This window comes from Chiloscyllium punctatum, chromosome 24, assembly GCF_047496795.1.
Source record: "Chiloscyllium punctatum isolate Juve2018m chromosome 24, sChiPun1.3, whole genome shotgun sequence".
Taxonomy (NCBI): domain Eukaryota; kingdom Metazoa; phylum Chordata; class Chondrichthyes; order Orectolobiformes; family Hemiscylliidae; genus Chiloscyllium; species Chiloscyllium punctatum.
Window position 1 is genome coordinate 49,849,076 of NC_092762.1, and position 26,115 is coordinate 49,875,190.

General features: G+C 39.4%; 1 protein-coding gene across 2 annotated transcripts in view; it reads left to right on the forward strand.

Annotated features, from left to right (window-relative positions):
* The window catches only part of LOC140494531 (ELAV-like protein 1), a 40,160-nt gene that overhangs the window by 5,087 nt on the left and 8,958 nt on the right, over nt 1-26,115 (forward strand). Inside the window, exons 2-6 of one of the 2 annotated variants that reach the window (XM_072593804.1) lie at nt 7,574-7,631; nt 7,992-8,218; nt 19,967-20,070; nt 22,872-23,025; nt 23,938-24,163. In XM_072593804.1, the coding sequence (XP_072449905.1) occupies nt 8,008-8,218; nt 19,967-20,070; nt 22,872-23,025; nt 23,938-24,163 (695 nt within the window). In that variant the 5' untranslated portion in view covers nt 7,574-7,631; nt 7,992-8,007. The remainder of the gene's footprint in view (nt 1-7,573; nt 7,632-7,991; nt 8,219-19,966; nt 20,071-22,871; nt 23,026-23,937; nt 24,164-26,115) is intronic. The other variant, XM_072593803.1, reaches the window with a different exon arrangement.

Consider the following 26,115-nt stretch of genomic DNA (forward strand, 5'->3'; position numbering starts at 1 on the left):
AGGTTCAAAGTGCAGTGCTCCAATTTTGAATTTGCAAATGCTTTAATCTCATTCATCTGGCCAGTTAAACTTATTCATCATATTTAACTTAGCTGAAGTAAATCACTAGATGGGCTCTGACTTTTGTTTGGTGTCTGTATCTTTTACTGAGTGACCCTTCCATTTAAACTTGGAGAAAAATGTAAGTTTTAGGAAGGAAGAACTATGAAAATTGTGTTAACCCTGCTTTTTTCAGGTTTTGAGTAGATGTGTTGCAGAAAAGTGTAGAAATCCCTTGTAGGCTGAAGGGAAAGTGTGGTAATGAAAGGCGGCAGTGATGAACAGAATAAACCAAGGTTATATTTAAATTCAGTTTTTCTCCTTCTGATTCTGAGTGTTTTCTTCTCCCTTTTTCATTTGGTTGTGATCCAGTTCTTTCACTCATGTATTTATTTATTGCTAATAATGCAGAATGTTTAGATGTGTAGAATACAGAGGAACTCTGGAATTTACTTACTAGGATTAGACTGACCTTAATTTGTGCCATTTCTCTAAGTACAGTCTCGGGTTTTGCACAAGCTGTACTTCAGATGAGTAATTTGTATTGAGTGGATTCTTGGTGCTACTGGTCAAAATATAAACAAGATTTTTTTCCTTGCATCGTTCTCAACTTGAATTTCCAACCAATCTACTGGGAGGAATCTTTTCGCAAGGTAATAATGTAGTTTAGGAGAAATAACATTTTTAAGTATTTAAATCCTTCTGAACACACTTTAAAGAACTGACTTATTTTGTTACTTCACTGTTAGTAAAGATTTCTTTTGTATTGCTTCCAATAAATACAATTCATGCATTAGTACTCTTGACTAGTTTCCCTTGTGTATTCTGTATTAAATTGACACTATGATTCTATGATACTGAAAGAAAAATGTTTCTTATGCAGAGTAAGTGGTAACATTAATTGACCTTTTGCTGTTATGACGTTAAATCTATGATGATTTTAGATGATGCTTCCAAATACCAACATTACCAATAGTACTACTTCACTAAAATAAGAGCTGTATTATAAAAAAATGTAAGGAATACTGCAGATTTTGGATTTTTTTTTATTCATGCATGGGACTTTGCAACACTGACTGGTCAGCATTTTGTTGCTCTTGAGAAGGCAGTGGCTTCTTGAACCACTGAAGTCCACATGTTGCAGGTTGATCCATAATGCTGTTAGGAATGTAATTTTAAAAATATTTACCCCAGTGACACTGAAGGAATGGCAATATATTTCCAAATCAGGGTGGTGAATGGCTTGGAGGGAAACTTGCAGGTGGTGATATTTCCACTTATCTACTGCCCTTGTCCTTGTAGATGAAAGTGGTCCTGGGTTTGGAAGGTCTGTCTCAGGATTTTCGCTGAATTTCTGCAGTGCATCTTGTGAATTGTACACACTGCTGCTGAGTGTCAGTGGTAGAGAGAATTAATGTTTGTGGATGTGGTGCCATTCAAGCATGTTGCTTTGGCCTGGGTGGTGTCAAACTTACTGATTGTTGCTGGGTTGGTATTCCATCATGTGCCTTGTAGATGATGGACAGACCCTAGAGAGTCAGGAGGTAAATTACTTACCGCAGTATTCTTAACCTCTGATCTACTCGTGTCGCCACTGTGTTTGTGTGGTAAATCCAACTGAGTAGCTGGACAATAGTAACCCCAAGAATATTGATAGTGGGGGACTAAGTGATGGTAACAGAATTTAATGTCAAGGGACAGTGATTAGATTGTCTCTTGTTTGTTCATTACCTGGCATTTATATAGTGCAAATGTTACTTGCCACTTGCCAGCCCAAGTATTGACATCATTTAGATCTTGTTGCCCTTAACATGGTCTGTTTCGGTATCTGAGGAGTCGTGACTAGTACTGAACATTGTGTGATCATTGGTAAACTTTCCACTTCTGACCTTATGATGGAGGGAAAGTCGTTGAAGCAGCTGAAGTTGTTTAGGCCTAGGACACTACCCTGAGGAACTCCTGCAGAGGACTGACTTCCAGCAATCATAACTATCTTCCAACCAGCAGCAAGTCCCCACCCTGTTACGTTTTGATTCCAGTTTTACATGGAATCCTCGATGCCACACTCAGTCAGAAATGGCCTTGATGTCAAGGGCTCTTATTCATCTCCTTTGTCCATGTTTGAATCAAGGCGGTAATGGAGTCAGGAGCTGATTGGCCATGGTGGTGCACAAACTGGGCATCAGTGAGCAGGTTATTGTTGAATAGATGTTGCTTGATAGTTCTGTTGATGACACCTTCCATCACTTTACTTAAGAGTAGATTGATGGGGCCAGTAATTGGCCAGTTTGGCTTTGTCCTTTTTCTGTACCTGGCACAAGACAATTTCCAAACGGTTGGTTAAATTCCAGTGTTGTAGCTGTACTGGAAGAGCTTGGTTAGGTGAGGGGCAAGTTCAGGAGCACAACTCTTCAGTACTATTGGTGGAACAAACTTGATTGAGTTTTTTGAAGAAGTGACAAAGAGGATTGTAACTTCTTCAAAAAGTAACAACCTTTTGATCTATATGGACTTCAGTAAGGCGTTTGACAGGGTTCTCCATGGTTAACAAGATTAGATCTCATGGAAGAAAGGGAGATCTAGCCATTTGGATACAGAACTGGCTGAAAGGTGGTGGTGGTGGAGGGTTGTTTTTCAGAATGGAGGCCTGTGACCAGTGGAGTGCTAAAAGGATCGGTGTTGAGTCCTCTACTTTTCGTCATTATATAAATAATTTGGATGCAAGCATAAGAGGTATAGTTAGTAAGTTTGCAGATGACACCAAAATTGGAGGTGTAGTGGACAGCAAAGAAGGTTACCTCAGATTGCAACAGGATCTTGATCAGATGGGCCAGTGGACTGAGAAGTGGCAGATGGAGTTTAATTCAGATAAATGTAAGGTGCTGCATTTTGGGAAAGCAAATCTTAGCAGGACTTATACACTTAATGGTAAGGTCTTAGGGAGTGTTGCTGAACAAAGAGACCTTGGAGTGCAGGTTCATAACTCCTTGAAAGTAGAGTTACAGGTAGATAGGATAGTGAAGAGGACGTTTTGTATGCTTTCCTTTATTGGTCAGAGTATTGAGTACAAGAGTTAGGAGGTCATGTTGCGGCTGTACAGGACATTGGTTAGGCCACTGTTGGAATATTGCATGCAATTCTGGTCTCCTTCCTATCGGAAAGATGTTGTGAATGTTGAAAGGGTTCAGAAAAGATTTACAAGGATGTTGCCAGGGTTGGAGGATTTGAGTTATAGAGAGAGGCTGAACAGGCTGTGGCTGTTTTCCCTCGAGCATTGGAGGCTGAGGGATGACATTATAGAGGTTTACAAAATAATGAGGGACGTGGATAGGATAAATAGACAAAGTCTTTCCCCTGGGGTGGAGTGGTCCAGAACTAGAGGGCATAGGTTTAGTGTGAGAGGAGAAAGATGTAAAAGAGACCTAAGGGGCAACTTTTTCATGCAGAGGGTGGTATGTATATGGAATTAGCTGCCAGAAGAAGTGGTGGAGGCTGGTACAATTGCAGCATTTAAAAGGCATTTAGATGGGTATATGAATAGGAAGGGTTTGGAATGATATGGGCCGGGTGCTGGCAGGTGGGATCAGATCGGGTTGGGATATCTGGTCGGCATTGACGGGTTGGACCGAAGGGTCTGTTCCATGCTGTACGTCTCGATGACTCTATGATTGAAGACTGGCATCTGTGATGTGGGGGACCACTGGAGGAGGCAGTGATGGATTATGCACTTGACACGTCTGGCTGAAGATTGTTGTGAATGCTTCACCCTTATCTTTTGCACTGAGGATTGAGGATGGGGATATTTGTAGAGCCATCTCATCCATGAAGTTGTTTAATTGTCCACCACCATTCATGACTCTACGTGGCAGGACTGCTAATTTTAGATCTGATCTGTTGGCTGTGATATCACTATGTTCTGACTGTCACTTGCTACTTGTGTTGTTTGGCATCCAAATAGTCCTGTTTGGTGCCTTCGCCAAGTTGATGCCTCATCTTCAGGTATGCCTGGTGCTGCACACTCCATTGAACTAGAATAGATCTCCTGGGTTGAATGGGGGATATGTAGGGCCATGAGGTTGCAGCTTGTACTGAAGTTCAGTTCTGCTGCTATTGATGGCCCTCAGTGCTTTGTGGATGTTCAGTCTTGAATTACTGTATCTGAAATACAACCAGAAGTGCTGGTGAAACACAGCATGTCTGGCAGCATCTGTGGGGAGAGAAACAGAATTGGCATTTTGTTTCTGATATTACTATTCTTCAGGATTGAAAGGGGCTGGGAAAAGGGTTCTTTCAAATGTTGACAGCTGGGGAGCAAATGGAACAGATGCTGAGTGTCCCCAGACCAAAAAAACAAGGGAATATTCAGGGTGATAAATGAGTACTAAAAATGCAAAATAAGTATAAATGATAAGTGCGGAAAAGAGAAAATGAGTACGATATGAGCAAGGTCAACCAGACAAGACCAGAATGGATGTAAGACTGAGATTGTGCCCTGAAGTTGTGGAACTGAATGTTGAGTCCTCAAAGTTGTAAGTGAAAAATGAGGCATTGCTCCTCCAGCTTGCATTAAGCTTCATTGGAACACTGTTCAGGCTCAGGTGAGAAATGTTATCTTGGTAACAAAATTGTTAATTGAAACAGCAAGCAGCTGGGAGGTTAGGATCATTCTTTGGACGAGGTGGAGGTGTTCTGCAAAGTGGTTTCCCAGTCCCTTGTTGGGTCTTGCTGATGTAAAAGAGACCATTATTGTGTGCAGCAAACACAGTAGACTAAGTTGAAAGAAATATCAGTCTATGTTTGCTGACACATGAGCATGCATGCCAATCAGTGGGCTGAGTGTGGAAAGGATCAGGGTTTTGGGAGAGAGAAACTCCTGGGATGGCAGGAAGGAGCCAATAATGGGCCAGAATAAGATTAAGGAAGGCAAATTTGAATTTTACAACTCTATGCAAGACCAGGAGCCAGCACACAATTTAATCATCAGTATATCTGAGAAAGAGTTATGGATGGGAGCCCAGATAGAACTGGAACAAAGAATGTTCCACATACCTTATAATTAGGTCTCGTGGATACCCATAGCCACACACATCCATTGGATAAAATGGGACTCGTTCAAGAAAGACTGCAAGACTAATCCCATTAACAGTTTTACTTTTGTAGTGGGGAACCCTCTAGAAACAATTATTCGGGATAGAATTATTCGCATGGAAAAAGAGGAGTTGATTAGAAGATTCAGCATGGAATTCTTAAGGGAAAATTGTGTTTGACTAATTTCAGATTTGAAGTAGTAACAAAAAGGCTCAAGGATGTTCGTGCTGTTGGTGTGATATACAAGGATTTCCAGTAAATGGTTGATATAGTGCCATGCAGCAGAATTGAGAGCAATTCTGTATGTCCTGGTATAAAAAAGACAATAACAAGTTGGATGTAAAATTGGCTGAGTGATAGGAAACATGGTCAATGGAAATTTTTCAGAATGGAGGCAGGTTTGTAATAGAATTCCTTAGGAAACCCTTGTTTTTCCTGTTATGTATTAATGATCTGGATATTGATTTGTAGGTATTAATTTCAAAGTTTGCAGTTGATGTAAAACTTGTAAGAATTATAAACTGTGAGGAGGACTGTCAAACTCCAGAAGGATATTGACCTGTTGACTGGGCAGATAGGTGGCAGATCAAGTTCAATGCAGAGAGGTTTGAGTTGATACACTTTGGTAGGAAGAACATTGAAAGGCAATACAAAATATGGGTTATAATAAGTGGATGCAGGAGCACAGGGACCTCTATATATTTGCGTAGATCATTGAAGACAGCAAAAAGGGTCAAGTGAACATACGGTTTTCTTGATTTTATTAATAGGGTTCAAGAGCAAGGAGATAATGTTGAGCTTATATTGTTATGTATTTTCTTTTTTCTTCTGAGATTCTTAATGCAACAGGAACATGCCAACTTCTGTGAACAACCAAAATTTTATTAAGCAGAGTGCAGTACAAGCTTTGGAGAAGCTCTTATCGTACACTTCGCAAGGCTTGCAGAGTTGTGTGGAAAGATCTCTCTGAACAAAAGAAACAGTCCTTCCTTTATACAAAATCTTTACATGACAGTCAGTAATGCCCACAAGACAACCCCCCCCCTCCCCGTCACTCCCCCACAGTCAAATGCCCCTCAAGACACAATGCCATGACATCATTTCCAGAAACAGCATAATGTAAATCATCCCTTAATTGTCAAATCTGTTGTGAATCATTTTTATTAACCACAGGGCATAGATAAAATTCCGACTGCAATGTTCTTATCGATTTTGAATAGGATGATGATGAAATGGCTCTGGATGGCAAAGGATGAAAATGTAAATTCACTCTGAATAACAAGGAAATGGCCATTTAAATGGGTATGGATGACAAGGGATGGGAATGTAAACTCACTCTGAATAACAAGGAAATGGCCATGTAAATGGCTCTGAATGGCAAGGGATCAGAATGTAAATTCCTTATATTGTACCTGTAAGTCAGAGACGTATCACCCTACCCTCAGGACATCAAATTTCCTGCAGGTCAGCAGAGCAGAGTAACTCTTTAATATCTCTGTATAAAACACTTGTTAGACCTCAGTTGGAATATTATGCATGGTTGCAGGCACCACATTGAAAAGAATGCAGAAGCAGTTTTACGAAAATAATTTTGGGAATGAAGAATTTCATTTAAGAGGATAGATTGAACTAGTTGAGACTGTCTTCCTGAGAGAGAAGGAGGCTGAAGAGAAATTTGATAGAGGTTTTCGATGTCAAGTGCAGGCTGGATAGAGTAGATATGGAGCCTCTGCTATCACTTGTAAAAGGAACAAGAGCAAAAGGGTACAGTTTTCAGGTGGTGTGCAAACAGAAGCAAGGGTGATGTGAGGAAAAAAGCTTAGTTGCACAGCTAGTAATCAGGGTATGCAATGTAGTGTAGGCAGGTTCAGTTGGAGTATCCAAGACAGTATTTGATGATTATTTGGATAGAAGTAGAATGCAGGAGTATGGGAGAAAAGCAAAACATTGACACCACATAATAGTGCTCATCTGAAGAGCCAGTGCAGGCATGATGATTGAATGGACTCCTGCATTATTGTTATTCTGTGGCATGAGGGAAAGTTCTTCAAAATAAGCATGGGTTCAGCCAGACAAAGGATGTGGTGGTAGATGGGAATAGCTCTGGCCTGTTTTCAAGCCAAAAGCAGTAAGCCTTAACTGCATCTTGAGGGGAGTTGGACGTATAGCAATTTCAATTAGTAGTTAATAATAAAATGCACATAGGTTAAAATATATGTACTCTTTGGAGAGACTGGAGTTTTGTTTCAATCATGATGGAAACTGGATTTGTTTTGACAAAATGGTTGGTGGTATGTATGATATAAAAGGTTGGAAACAACAGCTTTGAGCTCTCCAGCTACTTGAGATTGGAAATTTGAAATTTAGTTGTGGTACAGACTTTTTTTTCCACGTTCAAATGAACATAATGTGCTTATTTCATTGTTTCTGCTGTTTCAACTGATAGAAAAGGAAAGTTCTGACATCACCAGGAGACCTGAGTTCGAGTCCTACCTGTTCCAAAGGTATATAATAACATCTCAACAGGTTGAATAGAAAGTAAAATTTTCCCTCAATCTGCATACAAGGGTTCTGTTCTGGAGAATCTCAACCCCCCTGTGGATCTGCAAGCTTTGCCCACAGATGTTGAATTTTATTGCTTCCTTTTTGGCACAGATAAGTGAATTTGCAAGTTATGATCTCACGGATACAAAGGATGTATTGTAATATAAAATAAATTCAACACATGCTGGTTTGATGGCTTGTTACATACCATTGCACTCTTGTTTGTAACTCCTCCTATTTACTGATTCTGAGGATGCTGATTTGTAGACCGTCTGGGAAATGGGCATTGTGATATATTTGCATGCTTATTCTTTTTACAGGTGAGCTCTTTTTGAAATGTCAAACGGCCAATCTTGCTACAGTAACGGTTACCTGGTAGACCTTGATCTCATGGCTGAGGAATGCAAAGATCATGGGGATGACAATATCAGAACCAACTTAATTGTCAATTACCTACCTCAGAACATGACACAGGATGAGCTGCGAAGCCTTTTTGGAAGTATAGGTGAAGTGGAATCTGCCAAACTCATCCGTGACAAGGTTGCAGGTAAGGGCCTTTAAACTGAAGTTGCCGTCATTATTGCTTTTTGTTGTAAATTAAGATTTGTGCGCAAATCTTTGAAAGTCAGTTAGGCTATTTTTCATCTGAATCTCACCTTAGAGTCAGTTTCTGGAATATTTTAGCAAAGTCAAATCTAATCAAAGATGGAAGGTTAATTAATTGATACCAGCCCACCAAATCCAACACATTGTCCTCCAACATTTCTGCCACTGACAATCAGAACCCACCACCAAAAAAAAGATATTTCTTTCCCTCCCTGTCCGCTTTTCGCAGGGACTCCCTCATCCACTCTACACTCTTCACCAGCCTCTCCACCACACCTGGTACCATTCTCTGCAAGCACAAGATGTGCAACACCTGCCACTATACCTCCCATCTCTCCGCTGTTCAAGGCCCCAGACAATCCTTCCAGATCAGCAGAGTTTTACCTGCACTTCATCCAACCGGATGTATTGCATTCCGTTGCTCCCAATGTGGTCCTTCTATCTCAGGAAGATCAAACACAGACTCTGAGACCAGTTTGCAGAGCATCTGCGCTCTGCTTGTATCAACCACCCAACCTTCTGGTTGCCATCCATTTCAACTCTCCCTCCTACTCCCTGGATGGCCTTGAGAGAACCCTGGACTAGAACTCCCAGATTACTTTGCACTTTAGACTTCTGAATTTTCTCCCCATTTAGAAAATAGTCAATGCCTCAATTCTTTCTGCTCTCTAGGAAAGAAAGTCTAAGAAAAATAACTCTTGGGTGATAAGGTGTAAAGGGTATGCATGCCAAAGTGACTATATGGAATGTTGTGCTTTTGCTAATGTCTTAATTTTAAAATCGGAAGGACTTGCACTTTTCTATGTTTTTGCACATATACTAGTTAAATAATTTTGATGTAATTTTATCTTATACCTGTCCTAAGCTGTATTTTTTAATGTATACATACATCTGATTCAGATACATGATATAATAGTTAAAATTTTGGAAATTTTAACTGAGCTACACAGAGCAACAAAGATTTTTGTTGTTTGGTATAAACCGAGCTTAACACAAATACTGACATGCAGATATTTGTGTGGCACACGAGTAGCGTCCCTAGATCTGGGCCAGAGGATCCTGTTCAAGTCTCACCTGCTGCAGAGTGCATCATGCCATGTTTGGATAGGTTGATTTAAAAACATTCCCTAGTATTTAATTAACATCATTATGACAAAGTTAGGAAACTCTTCTTCAGTTTGACGATCAAACATCAAACTGTTTATTGAATTTGTTTAATTCGTTGTTTTCAATAATTCAGAGTACAAAGTAGACTATTTGAAACTTTTAATTTATGGGATAATTCTGATTGCAATGCATTAGAATGTGAAAATCAGGAGCAAAAGACATTTTAGCCTCTTAACTAGCTGTACCATTTGATATGATCATGGCTGATCTTGCCTCAGCCTCAACTTCACTTTCATAAACTATGGTTGATGCTTATAAATTTTCCAGTCTTTGTGATTAGTTAATTTAAGACCTTCATATATAAAGCTTTGTGGCTATACTTAATGACCAGCCCTGGATCTATATCGGTAGCTACTAATTAGCACATTGATAATCAAGACCTCTTTACCCCAATGGTTGAAGCAGAACCGAAAGCTCTCAACTTCTGGACTGCTGCTGACAGCTTATTAAATAAACCTCTGGTCTCCTGTCTGAATGCCCAACCAATAGAAACAACATTGTTGTTTTCTACTCCCTATTTTGTGCTTCATTCAAAGTGAGGTCCCAGGTGCTCTTGAGGTTTGGGTTTTTGTGTGTTGTTGGTTGAAAGCAAATTACTATATCATTGGTGAATGTCAATTAATGCATTTTCATTGCATGCTCCAGTTTAAATTTAAACTGGACTCTCCAGTTTGTGAGCATGTTGCCATGACTTACTGGGGTAGTGTGTTAGAAATCAAGCTCCACTATTCTTGGAGGTGTCACAAAAGTTCTAATTTTAGTTATTCCTCCTAGTTCTGGACTTCCCTCCACAGAAGGAGGTAGAGACGTTTTTGAAAAGAAATGTGCAAAGTCTCCCATTTGCATGATTTTCAGACCCATGCTAATAGGCATGGACCAGGTTTTTGTGCTTGGAGAGCAGTTCTCTAGTCTTTGTTTCCAGGAACTAGTGGTTGATTCTTGCTGATATGCATGTTTCTTCTCAGCCTTCCTTTTTCTGAATGCTTTACTGCTTGCTAAGAGGCACAGGGTGGCTTCTAAAATATCTGACTTGCTCAATTAAAAATCAGAGCTTCCAGCATCAGCTGAAGGAAAGATAAGCTGGTTTTCTTCTGGTTTAAAGTGGCTTACTGCCGAGATGTTTTTGGCTGCTGCAGATTTGCTAGTTTCTCTTCTGCTCTGAAAACTAGCCTCATTCTCTCCCACTCTCAGACCAAACTGGTTGCTAACTAATAACCAATAACCATGTTGTTGGCCGACCAGACCATTGTCTATGGTTGTAGACTAAAGACCAGTTATCAATCAGCTTCACTTGCAAACAGCCCCTCAGCTTCAGTTTGTCTGCACATTGCTGGAACCTTCGCTATTCAAACAGGTTTCATAAAAGGTATCAATATCCTTACTTTTAAAACATGCGGTCATATTGTAAATTCCTGCATTTCAAGAAGGTTCTTTCTCATTTCAGTCAACAGTTTTAAAAACACAAGGTCTTTATGATTCTGTCTTCCTGCTCTGTCTCCACAGCTGTACTCTTTAATAAGCATTTTGTATCTCTCCGTATTTCTAATAGATGCTGTCTCCTTATTCTTTTGCTGAGATTGGGCAGGTATTCTAGCATTAACAAAGTATGGATTCATCCAGTTTAACAAAAGATAGAAAGGTAGCATAACCAACTTTTAAAAATGCGTTCATGGGTTATAAATGGTACTGCTGCAGTTCAGTAGACTTAGTGCTATTAGGGAGGGAATTATAGGGTTTTCACTGTGACACTAAAGGAACAGCGATATATTTTGACATCAGGATGGTAAGCAGCTTGGGAGGCAAATGCAGGTGGTGATGTTCCCATAGATCTGCTGCCTTCATTCTTTTAGATCGTAGAGGTCATGTATTTGAAATTTGTTATTTAAGGAATTTAGGTGGATCTTTGCAATGCATTTACTAAGGTGGTAGAAGGAGCAAACGTTTATGGATTTGATGCCAATCAGGACTGGCTGCTTTTCTCTGATGGTCATAGAATCATAGAGATGTATGGCATGGAAACAGACCCTTTGGTCCAACCTGTCCATTCCGCCCAGATATCCCAACCCAATCTAGTCCCACCTGCCAGCACCCGCCCCATATCCCTCCAAACCCTTCCTATTCATATACCCATCCAAATACCTCTTAAATGTTGCAATTGTACCAGCCTCCACCACTTCCTCTGGCAGCTCATTCCATAGACATCCCACCCTCTGCATGAAAATGTTGCCCCTTAGGTCTCTTTATATCTTTCCCCTCTCACCCTAAACCTATGCCCTCTAGTTCTGGACTCCCCGACCCCAGGGAAAAGGCTTTGCCTATTAACCCCAATCCATGCCCCTCATAATTTTGTAAACCTCTATAACGTCACCCCTCAGCCTCCGAAACTCCAGGGAAAACAGCCCCAGCCTGTTCAGCCTCTCCCTATAGCTCAAATCCTCCAACGCTGGCAACATCCTTGTAAATCTTTTCTGAATCCTTTCAAGTTTCACATCCTTCCAATATGAAGGAGACCAGGTGTCAAGCATCTTGAATGTTGTTGGAGCAACACTCATCCATAAGTCCTGACTTGTGTTTTATATATGGCTTTGAGGAACAGGTGAGTTATTCACTGAAGGTTTCCCACATCTGATCTGTGCTTGTAACATTTGTATGGCTAGTGCAGTTCAGTTTCTGCTCAATGGTAACCCCAGGATGTTGTTAGTGGGGAGTTCAGTGATGGTAATGCCTTTAAATGTCATGGGGCAGTAGTTAGATTCTCTGGTGATAGTCATTGCCTGGCACTTGGGTGGAGTCGTTCAGTTGCCACTTATCAAGCTCGGAAGTTATGCAGATCTTTCTGCATTTGAGTATCAACTGGTTCAGCAACTGAGGAGTTGTGAATTTTGCTGAACGTTGTGCAATCATCAGCAAATTGCCCGACTCTGATCATTGACACAGCTGAATAGGTTGAGTCAAGGATACTCTGTCCTGAGGAACTTGAGCTGAGGTAACTGCCCTTTATCAACCATAACCATTTTTGTGCCAGATATGACTCCAAGCAGTAGAGAGTTTTATCCTGAGATCCATTGACTCTTGTTTTGGAAGGGCTTCTTGTCATATTCAGTCAAAGGTAGTCACTCTCACCTCAGATGAATGGAATTTGGGATGTTCATAAATACAGGAATTAGTAACCGCAAAGTAAGTGCATTAAGCTCCACTTTTCCAATTGTACCAAACACAAATGAAAATAAACATTGTTTCTACCTAAGGGTAGAATGGTAATTTTAAAAGTGAAAATATTTGGTACTGAATCTGTGTAACTGTTTGTGCTGCTACATTTAAAGGGTGTATAAACATGAATGTTAGAAGAATCACTTGTGCTTAATCTGTTGATCATTAAAGGCAATCGACTATTTTTAACATGTTGAAATTAATACCTTGTTTTTCTACAGCCACACTAATTCCATCCATCATCTTGTTGAACAATTTTGATTCATTGAGGATAATCTTAATTTTCAGTTGTTTAATATGTACCTGGGTCCTAAGTTTGATCTCCTAGCATTGGGAAAGGGAAACATATTTTACATTTGAAGTAATTTACATTTCTCTTCCATCCCCATGATAGTACTGCAAGTGAGCTCACTGTGAATGAGATCACTTATCTTTGCTTCCTTTTCTTCTCTCTCTCCTCTTTCTCCCCCCCCCCCCCCCCATTGCTATTATATTCATTTTATTTAAACAAATGAGAAATTAGCACTACAGATGAAACTTCAATAGGATAAATATTCTACAGGAAGAAGAAAAGGATCATAATTTTGGCTCAATCGTGCAATTTTCTACAATCCACAATTTTTAAATGCAGCTCCAGTGAAGAATCTGTTCAGATCCCTCTTTGCTGGTAAGAAGGAACTGACAGCTTCTATCAGTGGTGTCTTAGAGGTGTATGGTGTTGATCCATTCTTCTTTTTCAGTAGATGCAGTAGCTTCATCCCAGTATGAAGCATTAGGCTGCAAAATGGATACTGAGGTGCGCAAGTAGTTACCAGCAAAGGTATATTGATGTCTTCTTACACAACATGTTACTTTCCAACACTTTATTCTAACAGCTATCTTATGTTTTCATGCCTGTAAAAAAAACTTTCACAGTTAAACTATTTATAGAGATGTTCTTCTGGTTTGTTCAGTTAGTAAATACATCATATTGATGATACAGTCCATTCGGATAGGTAGATTACATCTTTGTTTTAGATTGAATTACCTTTAAGTTAAGATTCATTGAAGCAAATATGGGGATTGCTGGAAAGGCCAGTGTTTGTCAGTCTAGGACTTCCCTGGAGAAAGTGATGATGAATTCCCTTCTTGCGCCACATCAATCCTTGTGAACAACCACATTACTATTAGATACAGAGTTGCAGGATTTTGACCCAGTGATTATGAAGGAACACCAATATGGTTCCTAGTCAGGATGTTGTGAGACTTGGAGAGGAACTTGCATCTGGTGGTGTTCTCATGCACCTGCTGTCCTTATCCTTCTGGATGGTAGAAGTTGTAGTTTGGAAGGATCATTAATGAGTTACTGAGTCCATCTTTTGGTGCACATGGTGCCACTGTGCATCAGTAGTGAAGAGAGCCAATGTTCAAGATGGTGGATGGGATGCCAATCAGACAGATTGCTATGTTCCAGAATGATGGCAAACTCGTAGAGCTGTTGTTGCTGCACTCATCCAGGCAAGTGGAGAGTCTACTCTCACACTCTTGACTTGTGCCCCGTTATTGATGATGTTCGAACGCTTGCTGATTTTTCATTACCTTTTGTTTTATTTTATCATAAGGTCAGGACTGAAAATAAACTGCAGGTTGGTTCTTAATCAAAAGGTTTCCTCAGATGCTTCAACACTGGGTGGAGCAGTATGTTTAAACCGATACCAGATATTGGCCATTAACCTGGGACTTGGTTCCAGCAAGTCCAAGAGAAGCCTTAGCTTCAGTATTTTGCAGATGATGAATAACAACTGGAATCTTGTTTGTGGGAAGAAAGTCAGTCTGATAGAGGCCGGAGTTTTGGACTGTATTTTCTGAAGGAAGGGGTTTGGCTGTTGCTGCAACTGCTGATTTGAATGCTCACTGACCATTCTCCTGTTATCAGCTATTGGAAGTTCAAAACATAGAAACTGTGTTGTAACCATTACTGATTTGCTCTGAGTGAGATGAAAAGGTCCTGATTTTCTGAGTATGTCAATCATTCATGCCTGTGAATAATCCATCATGAATACAGGTAGTTCTCCTATAACGCCCTGGTTACATTCCAGCAAAACCTGGCTTAATAGAAAATCGCTTAACAGAAATAATGGGGCCTATGGGAAAAGTGGGGTTGGGGCAGACCAGCAAAAACTATCACCTCACAATCAGGCAAAAATGACCCAAAAGTCTAATACAAAAGTATGCTACAGCCTGTATGAAGGTTGAAGTCACTTTTATTAACGAAACAAAAGTAAATTTAACACTGTAATTTAGAAAATATAAGAAAGCTGCTCCGTCGGCCGCTGACAACCGCACATGTGCAGAACGACATGAGCACCGGCGCTGACATCGCACATGCGCAGAACGGCACAGACACTAGTGTATGTGTAGACATCCCGGCGCATGCGCAGAATGAAGTGCATGAACTGATTCCTGCTGGAATTGCGTTATTTCCAACGGAGGTAAGCGTTCTCCAAAATAGAGTTCCCTACTAGTTCAGCAACGTTACAGCCAAGTTGTGCTGCCGAAGCGTGTGTTATCCCAGAACTATCTGTACAGGTAGTTCTCCTGTAACATTAGTTGCATTCCATGCAACCTTGCTCATAGAAAATCACATAATAGAAATAATGGGGCCGATGGGAAAAGTAGGGTTCGGGGCAGACAGCAAAAAATATCACGATCACTCAAAAATGACCCAAATGTCTAAAACACAAGTATAACACAGCCTGAATGAAGGTTGAAATCGTATTTATTAACGAAACTAAAGTAAACTTAACACAGTACATTTTTAATATTAAGAAAGCTGCACGGTACCACTCAGAAAGCTGCTCTGACTGCGGCACATGCGCAGTGTGGCAAAAAGACTGGCGCCAACATTGGGCATGCGCAGAGATTTTGCCACTGACAGCACATACGCAGAACAAGTGCGCTAACCAATCCTACTGGAATTGTGTGATCGTAAATAGAGGTAAGCATTCTCAAAAGTATAGTTCCCTACTTCATCTGTGACAATATAGCCAAAGAACACTGCCGAAATGTGTGTTATCACAGAACTACCTGTACCACTTGAATAATCTGGCCAGTTTTGTTACTTTCTTTTATATGTCCCTTAACTGTGTTTGCCTGTCTGTCTTTTGCTTGAATGAGGCTGAAAACAAAGGTTCTTGAGTTTTAAGGAAAACATCAATTTGATTATTTTGTTTAATTTTGCATTGTAAAAGTTACTTTGTTTTTGGAAAATTGCTAAGTATTTTGTTTAAGCTACAAATCAGAGCCTAGATTTGATTATTCGTGGAGTCTGTGATTATTTAAAAAGCCTGGTTAGGAACCATTGAGGTTAATTTTGACAGTTTTGGAGGTTTAGATTTTACTGTGCTGTGGTTACAGAAAAAGAAAGCTTGATTTGCTTCAGCTGTCTGTCTGTCTTAACAACAGACAGGTATTGGGGAAACACTGAGAGTTACTCACGACAGAATTCCTAGCCTCTGATCCACTCTTGCAGCCATGATATTTATTAGTTTGGTCCATTCCAGATGCTGGCCAGTGGTTAAAATAGAATTTTGACAGTGGAAGATTTAGTAATCATAAAACTTCTTTCTGGTGATGTGCACAGGCTGCTTCAGTATCTGAAAAGTCGGAAATGGTGCTGAACATTATGCAATCAACAGCAACCATCCTCACTTCTGACCTTTACAATGGAGTAAGGTCATCCAAGCAGCTGAAGATGGTTTGGGCTTTGGATCATACCCTGAGGAACTGAGGGCCCCTGTTGTGCACTGGTACTGTCCCTGCCTCTGTCAGGAGGCCCAGGTTCAAGGAACAACCACGCACGTGCACACGCACGTACGCAGCAGGTAATCACTAAGACTAATGGAATGTTGGTCTCATTTCAAGGGAGTTGGAGTATAAGAGTATGGAGGTCTTACTGCAACTGAACAGTATGCGGGTGAGATCATAGCTGCAGTACAATGAGCAATTTTGATCCCCTTATTTAAGGAAAGACATCATTTTATTAGGGATAGTTCAGAGAACGTTTGTGTGGATGATCCCTAGTATGAAGGGATTGTCTTATGAGCTTAGGTTAAATAGGTTGGGATTGTACTCACTGGAGTTTAGAAGAACGAGAGGTGATCTCGTTGAAATATATAGGATTCTAAACGGGCTTGACAGGGTAAATTATGAGAAGATGCTTCCCATCATAAGAGAATTTAGGACCGGGAGCATAGTCTCAGAATAAAGAAGTGCCAACTTAAGACTGTGATGAAATTTTCTCTGAGAGGGTTGTGTGTCTTCAGATCTCTTTGCCATAGAGAACTGTAGGGGTAGAGTCCTTGTGTATGTTTAAGGCTGGGATAGATAAGTTCTTGATAAGTCAAGGAATAAAGAATTATAGGGAAAATGCAGGAAAGTGAATATGCAGAATGTGAGATCAGCCATGATCCTGTTGATGGTCCAAATGACCTACTCTTGATCCTATTTCTTATGTTCTTATGACCTCATCCATCATTTTGCTAATAATCAAGAGTAGACTGATAGGGTGGTGATTGATCCATTTGGAGTTATCCAGCTTTTTGTGCACAGGATATACATGAGCAAATTTTCATTGTCAGATAAATTTCAGTTTGTAACAGTACTGGGACAACGTGGCTAGGAACCCAGATAATTCTGTTGCACAAGTCTCCAGTACTATTCGTGCAATATTGTCAGGACCTATAGCCTTTGCAGAATCCATTGTCATTCCACTATTTCTTGATGCCATTTGAAGTGAATTGAATTGATTGAAACTGGAATTTGTGTTTTTGAGGACCCACAGAGGACCTTCTGTTTGCGCCTCCAGGAATCCAATCTGGTTCTAGTTTTCCTGATATTTTTAATAAACCTGTTAAGATGATGTATTACACACCTGTGGAGCAGGTGGATTTTGAACCAGGGCCTCTTAGTTCAGAGGAAGGTACAGTACCATTGTCCCAGTGCTTGTGTTCTGTGCTCTGAATGGGGAAGAAGGGACTGTCAACTCTAATCCTAGATTATCTACTTATAGTGACACGGTTTGAAAATCAGTAGAATACCTAACTGACTCCTTTTGTCCTGAGGTTGCAGAAAACGCCAGAATACTTTGTTCCCTCTCGCCTGTTCCCTTGCTTTCTACACTCTTTCTCTCCATGACTTTCTTGGTGGACTTAAAGTTACTGGATGTACTGTGATGTCCCACATTGCCTGGTTAAGCAATAACTTATCGAAAACTGCTTGATCTTGTCCTCCTGTTTTCAATTGGAAGACATTTCAAAACCAATGAATGTTTTAATCCTAACTTTACCATGTTCCCCTTCCAAGCAAAAAAAAAGTCATTGAACACCTTTTATATTTTGAACATAAAAAGTTCTCGCGTATTGCTAAATTAATTTAAATTTTAAACTTTTATTTTATTAAGACCAGTACGCTTGGTGATTGAAAATCAATCCTATGTTGTTGAATTGAATGTGGATTTGCCTTTTTTAAAACCATAGCAATAGTTTCACTGTAAATATCTATGTATAAATATTTGCTGTTTATGGTGTTGCTAACTAAATGGAACAGTGCAAACTTGAAGAAATCTTAGTACTGAGAAAGATTAATTTTAATCTGTTCTACACTAATTTTGAGGTGTATAAAGCCAAGGCAATAATGGCAAAAATCTTTGATACAGGATAATCTGTTTGACCGTTCTTCACTTTTGACCATCAGGAGACATCTGGTGGATTGCTTGGCCATTGGAAGAGGAAAGAACAGAGGGGTTTATAGGAAAACAGCTGGTGTAAACTTTAGTTACTACTTCTGGATAGATCTGCCCAAAGCTTGGAGTGTGGTTGGGGATAAGATAAGATAGAGGAGAAGAGTTGTGCTCCGTGTCAGAGCAATCAGTGCTTTGGATCCATCCAGCTTTTTGACGTGAGGTCAGAGTACCACACCTGTTTCACTCTTTTTTTTTTTCTTTTTGTGATTTCCTTGATTTATTGGTGTTCTGTGATCAAACGTATGCTATTTCGGAGTAAATTTCTAAGTTAAAATGATGATTTTATAAAGGGCAATTTGCTTAATCCCAGCAGTATGTAAAGTGTGCTTGTTTGATTTTTTTTGTACTTCCCAGACAGTTGTCTTCTGTTTAAATTTGCTCCCAAATCAAGATGACAAGTCGTCCTTTCTGTGGGGTTGTTAATTCTCTTTTTCAGTAGTCACTGTTCCTTTGTTGTGACTGTAGACTGCCTACCAGATATAACGAGCCTCAATCCTTTTTCACATCTTATTTAGACAAGAGCAGGCCAAGTATTCATCCAGCCCTCCTCAAAGGTTGCTGTGAGCTGCACATATGAAGTGTAAAATGGGATCTTGATGGCTAAGGGAAAATAGTATTCAATTCATTAATAGAAACTAATGGAAACAAGATTCAGAATAAAACTTGGCTCCTGCATGTACGTTTTTAAAAAGCACGATTCTACAAATAGTGAAAAATCTGAAATAGAAACGGAATATCTATATATTTAGCAATGCCGGTAAATGTTTATGCAATATACCTAATTTAGAATTAAAACTGTAAGGATTTTTAGTTATGGTGTTAATATCATGAGAGAATAGTTAGTGAAATATTAGTTGCAATAATTGAATATTTTAAATTTCAAGATAACATGACATTTTCGATTTTTATGCAAGAACCAACTTCTTTCTAATAAATGTGCGATGAGTAAACTGTATATCAGTACTTTTCTCCTAACTGAGTGTATTCTGCAGTTTTTTTTAATGTTAAGTTGATTAACTACTAATCATACTTTTCTTAATCTGGTGCAGCAAGCACTGTTAAATATATATTACTGGTTCATATTGCAGTGCAATTTATATGCTGAACATGTTGGCAAGATAAAAATTTGCATAGTGAATTTAGAGGGAGCAGGTGGTGTTTTGTCTTTCAGCTATTTGATCCTCAGTACTCTGGCAGTATGTGAAAGACTCATTCTGTTAATATATCTCTCATGTTGCTCAGTTGTTAGTTGAAATTAAATTGGGGCTGGAGTTTTAGATTGGGGTCTTCTGCAGAGTATGCTTTGATAATAACATACAACGTGGGATGAGTGGGCTTCAGAAATTACGTAACTAACAGTACTTTATTTCAGTACCTATTTATATAAGCAGATACTTTTGCTTGATATAGCTAACAAACTTTAGGTGCACATTTTTGTTTAAATTTGAAATAGCATATAATAAAATAATAGATTTTCATACCAGGGAGATGAGCTACAATGTTGCTGACTAAATGCTCACTTTTCAATAGGTCACAGCCTCGGATATGGGTTTGTGAATTATGTGGCTGCCAAAGATGCAGAACGAGCTATTAATACACTTAATGGTTTAAGGCTGCAATCAAAAACAATAAAGGTAAGATTCCTGCAACCAGAACTTAGTGAATGTGTCATAGTATGTCAGTGTTTAATATTTTCTTACACTAGCCCCCCACCCCTCCCCCTGACCTCTCCAAAAAAGCATTGTTCATTTATGCTGTTCAGTGTGTGTTTTGTCCTTTTCTGTAGCCCAGAAGCGAAGCTAGTAGTGGCAAACTACTGCTGCCCTCACTGAGATCAATATATTAGTCAAACATTGTACCTATTTTTGTTCAATTCTATGCTGGATAATGTTCATTAACTGATTGGTCATGGTGCTCAAATATTTGGTTATCAATATGTTGCACAAAATATCACCACTGAGTCATAGTCAGAGAGATGTACAACTTGGAAGTAGACCCTTTAGTCCAAGTCGAAAATGTTGACTAGATATCCTAAATTAATCTTGTCCCATTTGCCATCATTTTGCCCAGATCCCTCTAAACCATTCCTATTGTTGTACCCATCAGATGCCTTCTAAATGTTGTAATTGTACCTCCACTTCCTCTGGCACCTTATTCCATATGTGCATCACCCTTTGCATGAAGACATTGCCTTTTATATCTTTCCCCTCTCATCCTAAACTTAAACCCTAATAATGTTGTATTCCCCTACTCTAAGAAAAAGACCTTAGCTATTCAGCCTTTCCATGCCCTTCATGATTTTATAACCTCTCTAAGGTCACCCTGTTGTCCTGTTCCTGCCTCAGTCGAAGCAAAACACTCAGGCAGGATAGTTGTACCTCCTTCATCTTTATTCTGGGCCCTGAAGGGATAGAGAACGATCACCCATGTGCACAGAGGCATGAGTTCTCAGTCTCTTGAACAGCAGTTTCTTAATGAAATATTGTCACGAACCGGGAAGGGCATCTAGAAAAGGCAGCAAACACATTGATTAGGTGACCATTGCAATCAGCGAGTACCAACGGTAATGATTAAGCCATCTGGCATTAAGCATTGAATATCTGGCTTCACATAATGAATGCTTTTTACCTTGTTAACTGACTTTACATACTAAATGCTTCTTCATCTTGTTAAATGGCTTTACATAATGAATGCTTTTTCCACCTTGTTAACCCACTACCTTGCCTCCAGCATCTCATTGTTCACTGCAATTCTTATCTGATCTCAGTCATGCTAGTTGAATCTTTTGTTTCACAAAACATTAAAACTTAACTCTTTCCTGATCTGCTCATACCCTATACACATTTTGAACCTCTCAGCTTCCAACCCTGCACAGAAAAATAGCTGCAGCCTCTCCCTATAGCTAATACCCTCCAACACTAGCAAAATCCTTGCAAATATTTTCTGAACCCTTTGAAGATTTATAACATCCTTACTATTAGGAGAGAGAGTAGTATTGCATTCTGTATTCCTAAAGTGGCCTAACAATATCCAGTATAGCCGCAACATGACATCCCAACTCCGATACTCAATGCACTGATCAATAAAGGGAATCATACAAAATTCCTTGTTTACTACCCTGTAAGCCTGTGAGCCCACCTCCAAGGAACTATGAACCTGCGTCCCTTGATCTCTTTGTTTGGCAGTATGCCCAGGGTCCTACCATTAAGTGTCCTGGGTTGAGTTGCCTTATCATAGTGCAACATGTCACGTTTTATCTAAATTACACTCTGTCTGCAACTCTCCGGCCCATCTGATCAAGATCCCAATGTATTCTTCACTATTTACTACACCACCAATTTTGCTGTTGTCTGCAAATTTACTAACCATTCCTCCTTTGTTCACATCCAAATCATTTATATACATAAAAAGCAGAGGAGCCAGCACCAATTCTTGCAACACACAATTTGTCTGAAAAGCAACCCTCTACCACCACTCTGTTTCCTCCTTTATGCCACAAGATTAAATCTCGTGGCAATAATAGTTTATAAATTGAAGCTTTTAGTAAGTATTGAAGCCTAGAGATCCAGCAAAGAGGCTGTCTCCAGTAATGCATTTGAGCTTATGACTGAAGGTGAGGTCTTCCTTTGAAATTGGAGGAAAAACTAAAAACGGCACTGTGGTTCAGTGGTTAGCACTGTTGCCTCACAACTTCATGATACAGAGTTCAATTCCACCTTCAGGTGACTATCTGTGTGGGGTTTGCACGTTGTCCCATTACTGCGTGGGTTTCCTCTGGGTGTTCTGGTTTCTTCCCACAGTCCAAAGAAGTGCAGGTTAGTCAGATTAGCCGTCAGAATTTCAGGGTTTTGGGATTGGTAGGGGCTTGGTTCTGGGTAGGATGCTCTTTGAAGGGTGGTGTTGATTTGATGCGCTGAATAACCTGTTTTACACTGTAGGGATTCAATGATTCTAAATGCTGTCATTGCTGATTTTATATTTGTACACTTTGTCGGCCATCCTGTCATCTGATTCAACATTTGAACCCCAATATCAAATTTAAGGAGAAAAGAGAAAAGAGTATACTGTGTACACTCAAAAATAACTAATTATAACTGAAATTAGCCACGGATATGTGCTTCAAAAGGAAATACTCCGAGTACTATGTTAATATTGTCAATTAAATTAATAAATTAAGTTTCTAGTTGTCAGTGTTTTCATTGGGACCTCATGATGTACAAAGAAACAAATGTCCTTTCTCACTATGCCTTCAAGTTATTTCCAACATTTTCCATTATAACTTAATATTTTGCAGTTGAAACTGGGCTGTTCAGATACAGTCTAATTTTAGGTTAAAATCTGTCCTTCACACTTCAACATATCCAATATCATATTTTAGAAAAGTGCTTGCAGCAATTAACCTGAAATTATTTTAAAGAGTGATGTTATTTGAAAGGTTTCGTATGCCCGGCCGAGCTCGGACAGCATTAAGGATGCAAACCTGTATGTAAGTGGTCTGCCAAAGACGATGACTCAAAAGGATTTGGAGCAACTTTTTGGACGTTATGGTCGAATCATCACGTCTCGTGTTCTCGTTGACCAAGTCACAGGTGGGGAGCATTTTTGTTTTATTAATTATCAATATTGTTGAGGCATGGGCAGGGTGGATAGAAAGCAGCTGTTCCCCTTTGTTGAGGGATGAATAACAATGGGATATGATTTTAATATGAAAGGCAGGGAATTAGTTTACCCAGAGGGTGGTGAGAATCTGGAATTAACTGCCTGGGAGGATAGTTGAGGCAGGAAACCTCACAACCTCTTAAAAAGCATTTAGATGAGCACTTGGAATATCATAACATTCAAGGGTATGGGCCACATGTTGGAAAGTGGGACTAGTGTAGATTTAAAATAGCTTTGGTCTGTGCAGACTCAGTGATCTAAAGGGCCTCTTCTGTGCTCCAATTCTATATGTAAGTATTTCTAGAAATTACATTTGTAATTCTAAGGCTTTAATGTCAACAGAAAAGTGGACCTCAACTAATCTAGTCTAATGTACATCTTTTAAAAACTTGCTTAATTCTGAGTGTTAAAAATCTCAGGGAACATGCACCCCTGCCTATTTTCCTTCCCTTATCTCTCTTGTCCAGGAGTGGTTCAACTGCTTCCACAGTTTCTTCCAAGTGCGGGTCCATTTCCTTCATGTTTAGTATAATTTCTAGTGTTAAACATTCAAACGTTATTCAGTAGCGTCAACCTCGCGGTCATCTATAAATACTGAGTTACATATTTGAAAACCTTATTTTTATTCTCTTTGCTATTTATTTCCCATCCCGTGCTGGAGATAACTATGACTACGTATCTGAGGGAAGCATTAAAGAATGTAACTTAAACGATATTGGAACAAATCAACAGGCTACATTTTAATTATCGGTCTCAAATGGATTGGGAGCACACAATACGATTTTTTTCAGTTGTTCTCTTCTCAGTAGGAAAGTAGTTTAGTAATTCTCATGTGTTTTCAGGTATGTCCAGGGGAGTGGCTTTTATTCGCTTTGACAGGAAATCTGAAGCAGATGAAGCTATCAACAACCTGAATGGGCACAAACCACCTGGCGCTGTCGAACCTATTACAGTAAAACTTGCAGCGAATCCCAATCAGAAAACAAATGCATCCTTGTTGGCACAGCTGTACCATTCACCAGCAAGGCGCTTTCCAGGACCATTGCACCATCAGGCACAGAGATTCAGGTGTGTTCTGTCGCCCATATGTGCTAATTCTGAATTACTCTTATGCATTGATGGGACGAAGGCAGGAAGTAACATGAAGGACTGCTTGACCTATTATGGATTTCAACCATCTTTACTTCAAGGTTGCTTCATATGGTGATTCATTTAGTGCCAGAAAAATAACTTTAATCCTCCTGGACTTCTGGGCAGAGGCACTGTTTTGCCATTCTTTCCCTGTTCAAATGAATCATGGACTCTTTGGAATGTAATACCAAACTTTAGAACTGATATATTGGCTAGTCACTAATTAACCTTTGCTGAAATAACATAAATTTGGACACTGATTAACTTAAATAATTTATTAAATTTCTGTTCATATTATAAATGAATTTGTCATTAGCTCATTGCTCATTTTAAAAATGAATGCTGGAAACAGAATGGGCATGATCAGAAAGGGATGGGTATCCAAATGTTTGAGGGAGTAGGCTAGATCCATTCTTCACAACTATTAAATGATGTACAAACAATTAAAACCATTCTGTCCGTTCTGATATAGGTGGAATCATCATTCAACACATGGCATCACCCAGTATATATTATGGTCTTTGGAGTTTTGAACCCACACCTTGTCTGTATTTCCTCTCCATTTTCCCCTTTATTTTTCTCATTTTTATCTGTTTGGTTTGCTTGTCTCGGCTGCCATGGGGAAAAGGTGAGGTGACAACATCATTTCTATCACATCTGAGACTCAATGAAAGTGCTGTATCTAAGAGAAGATGAGAGACCGAAAATAGCTTTTGTGCAGTGTTGAGGAGGAATTATTGGACCACAATCCTTGAATTCACTGGCTTTCTAACAGTCATTTTGCATAATGCTAAGTAAATTTTCCAAATGCCAATAACATTCCTTCTCACTACTAGCTGTATCTGAGGAAGGACTTTGAGAGCAAAGGATTTGCTTACAGAACTGGCATAAAGATTTAAACTCCCAGGGAGGAATTAAAAATATCAAGCAGACACTTAATGATGTATTTTGCTTTATCCTTTATGTGGGGACGTTCGTCAAATAATTACAATGCTTCATTTCTGACTGGATGGGATTTACAAATTCCTTGTGGCAAACCTCATCTATTGAATGGCAGGCTTTGAACTACTATGGTAGGAGTGATCCTTGCTAAACAGGCTTAATATTGGCAAGGTCCATGTGCAGTCTACCTCTCAAGGTGAGGCCTCTGCCTTTATGTATGTTTGAATGGACATAAAAGACAGTGCACCTTATTGAAAGTATCCCCCTTTACAGGCTAAGTTGTAGACTTTAAACTCTACACATGAAATTATATTGCTTAGCTTTAAGGATTTGTGCTTGCTAAATAAAATCAGGTGGGTGAAAATAGTTGTTGAGAAATGTGTACTTACTAATCTGCAGCAATGCTGCAAGACTGATAGTTCAGGACTGCACTAATAAGTGACAAAAGGAAATTTAGTGATCTAGCCACCTTCCTATAATATAGATGTACTACATATTCCAAATTTTATGCAGTTTTTTTGATTTGCATATGACATCTGAAAATGTTTTCTTCGTAGATATGTTTGACAAGACAATTGTCAGCCTTTTTTTGCATCAAATCTACCTAGTTACAATGGGTTTGTTCAGGTGTTGTCTTTGTAAAGAAATCTCTCAGGATTAGTGTTAGGCACGTTTACCAATATTTTGTGATTTCAGTTTTTAGCTGGTATTCAGTAGAAGTTTGAATGCTTTTACGTTTGGTGATTCACTAGTTTTCATTCCAGGAAAGCCAAGTTTATAAATCAGGCCTTTGTGTTTGCATTAATAAAGTAGCTCCTTTGTCCCAAAGGGTCTTTTTTACATAACCAAGAATAGTTTTCAGTCTATTTTGTTTATCTAATACAAAAGGATTTAGTGTTGTTTGGTATTGTTTGGCTACGTTCTTTTTAAAAACCCTTGATAGAGTT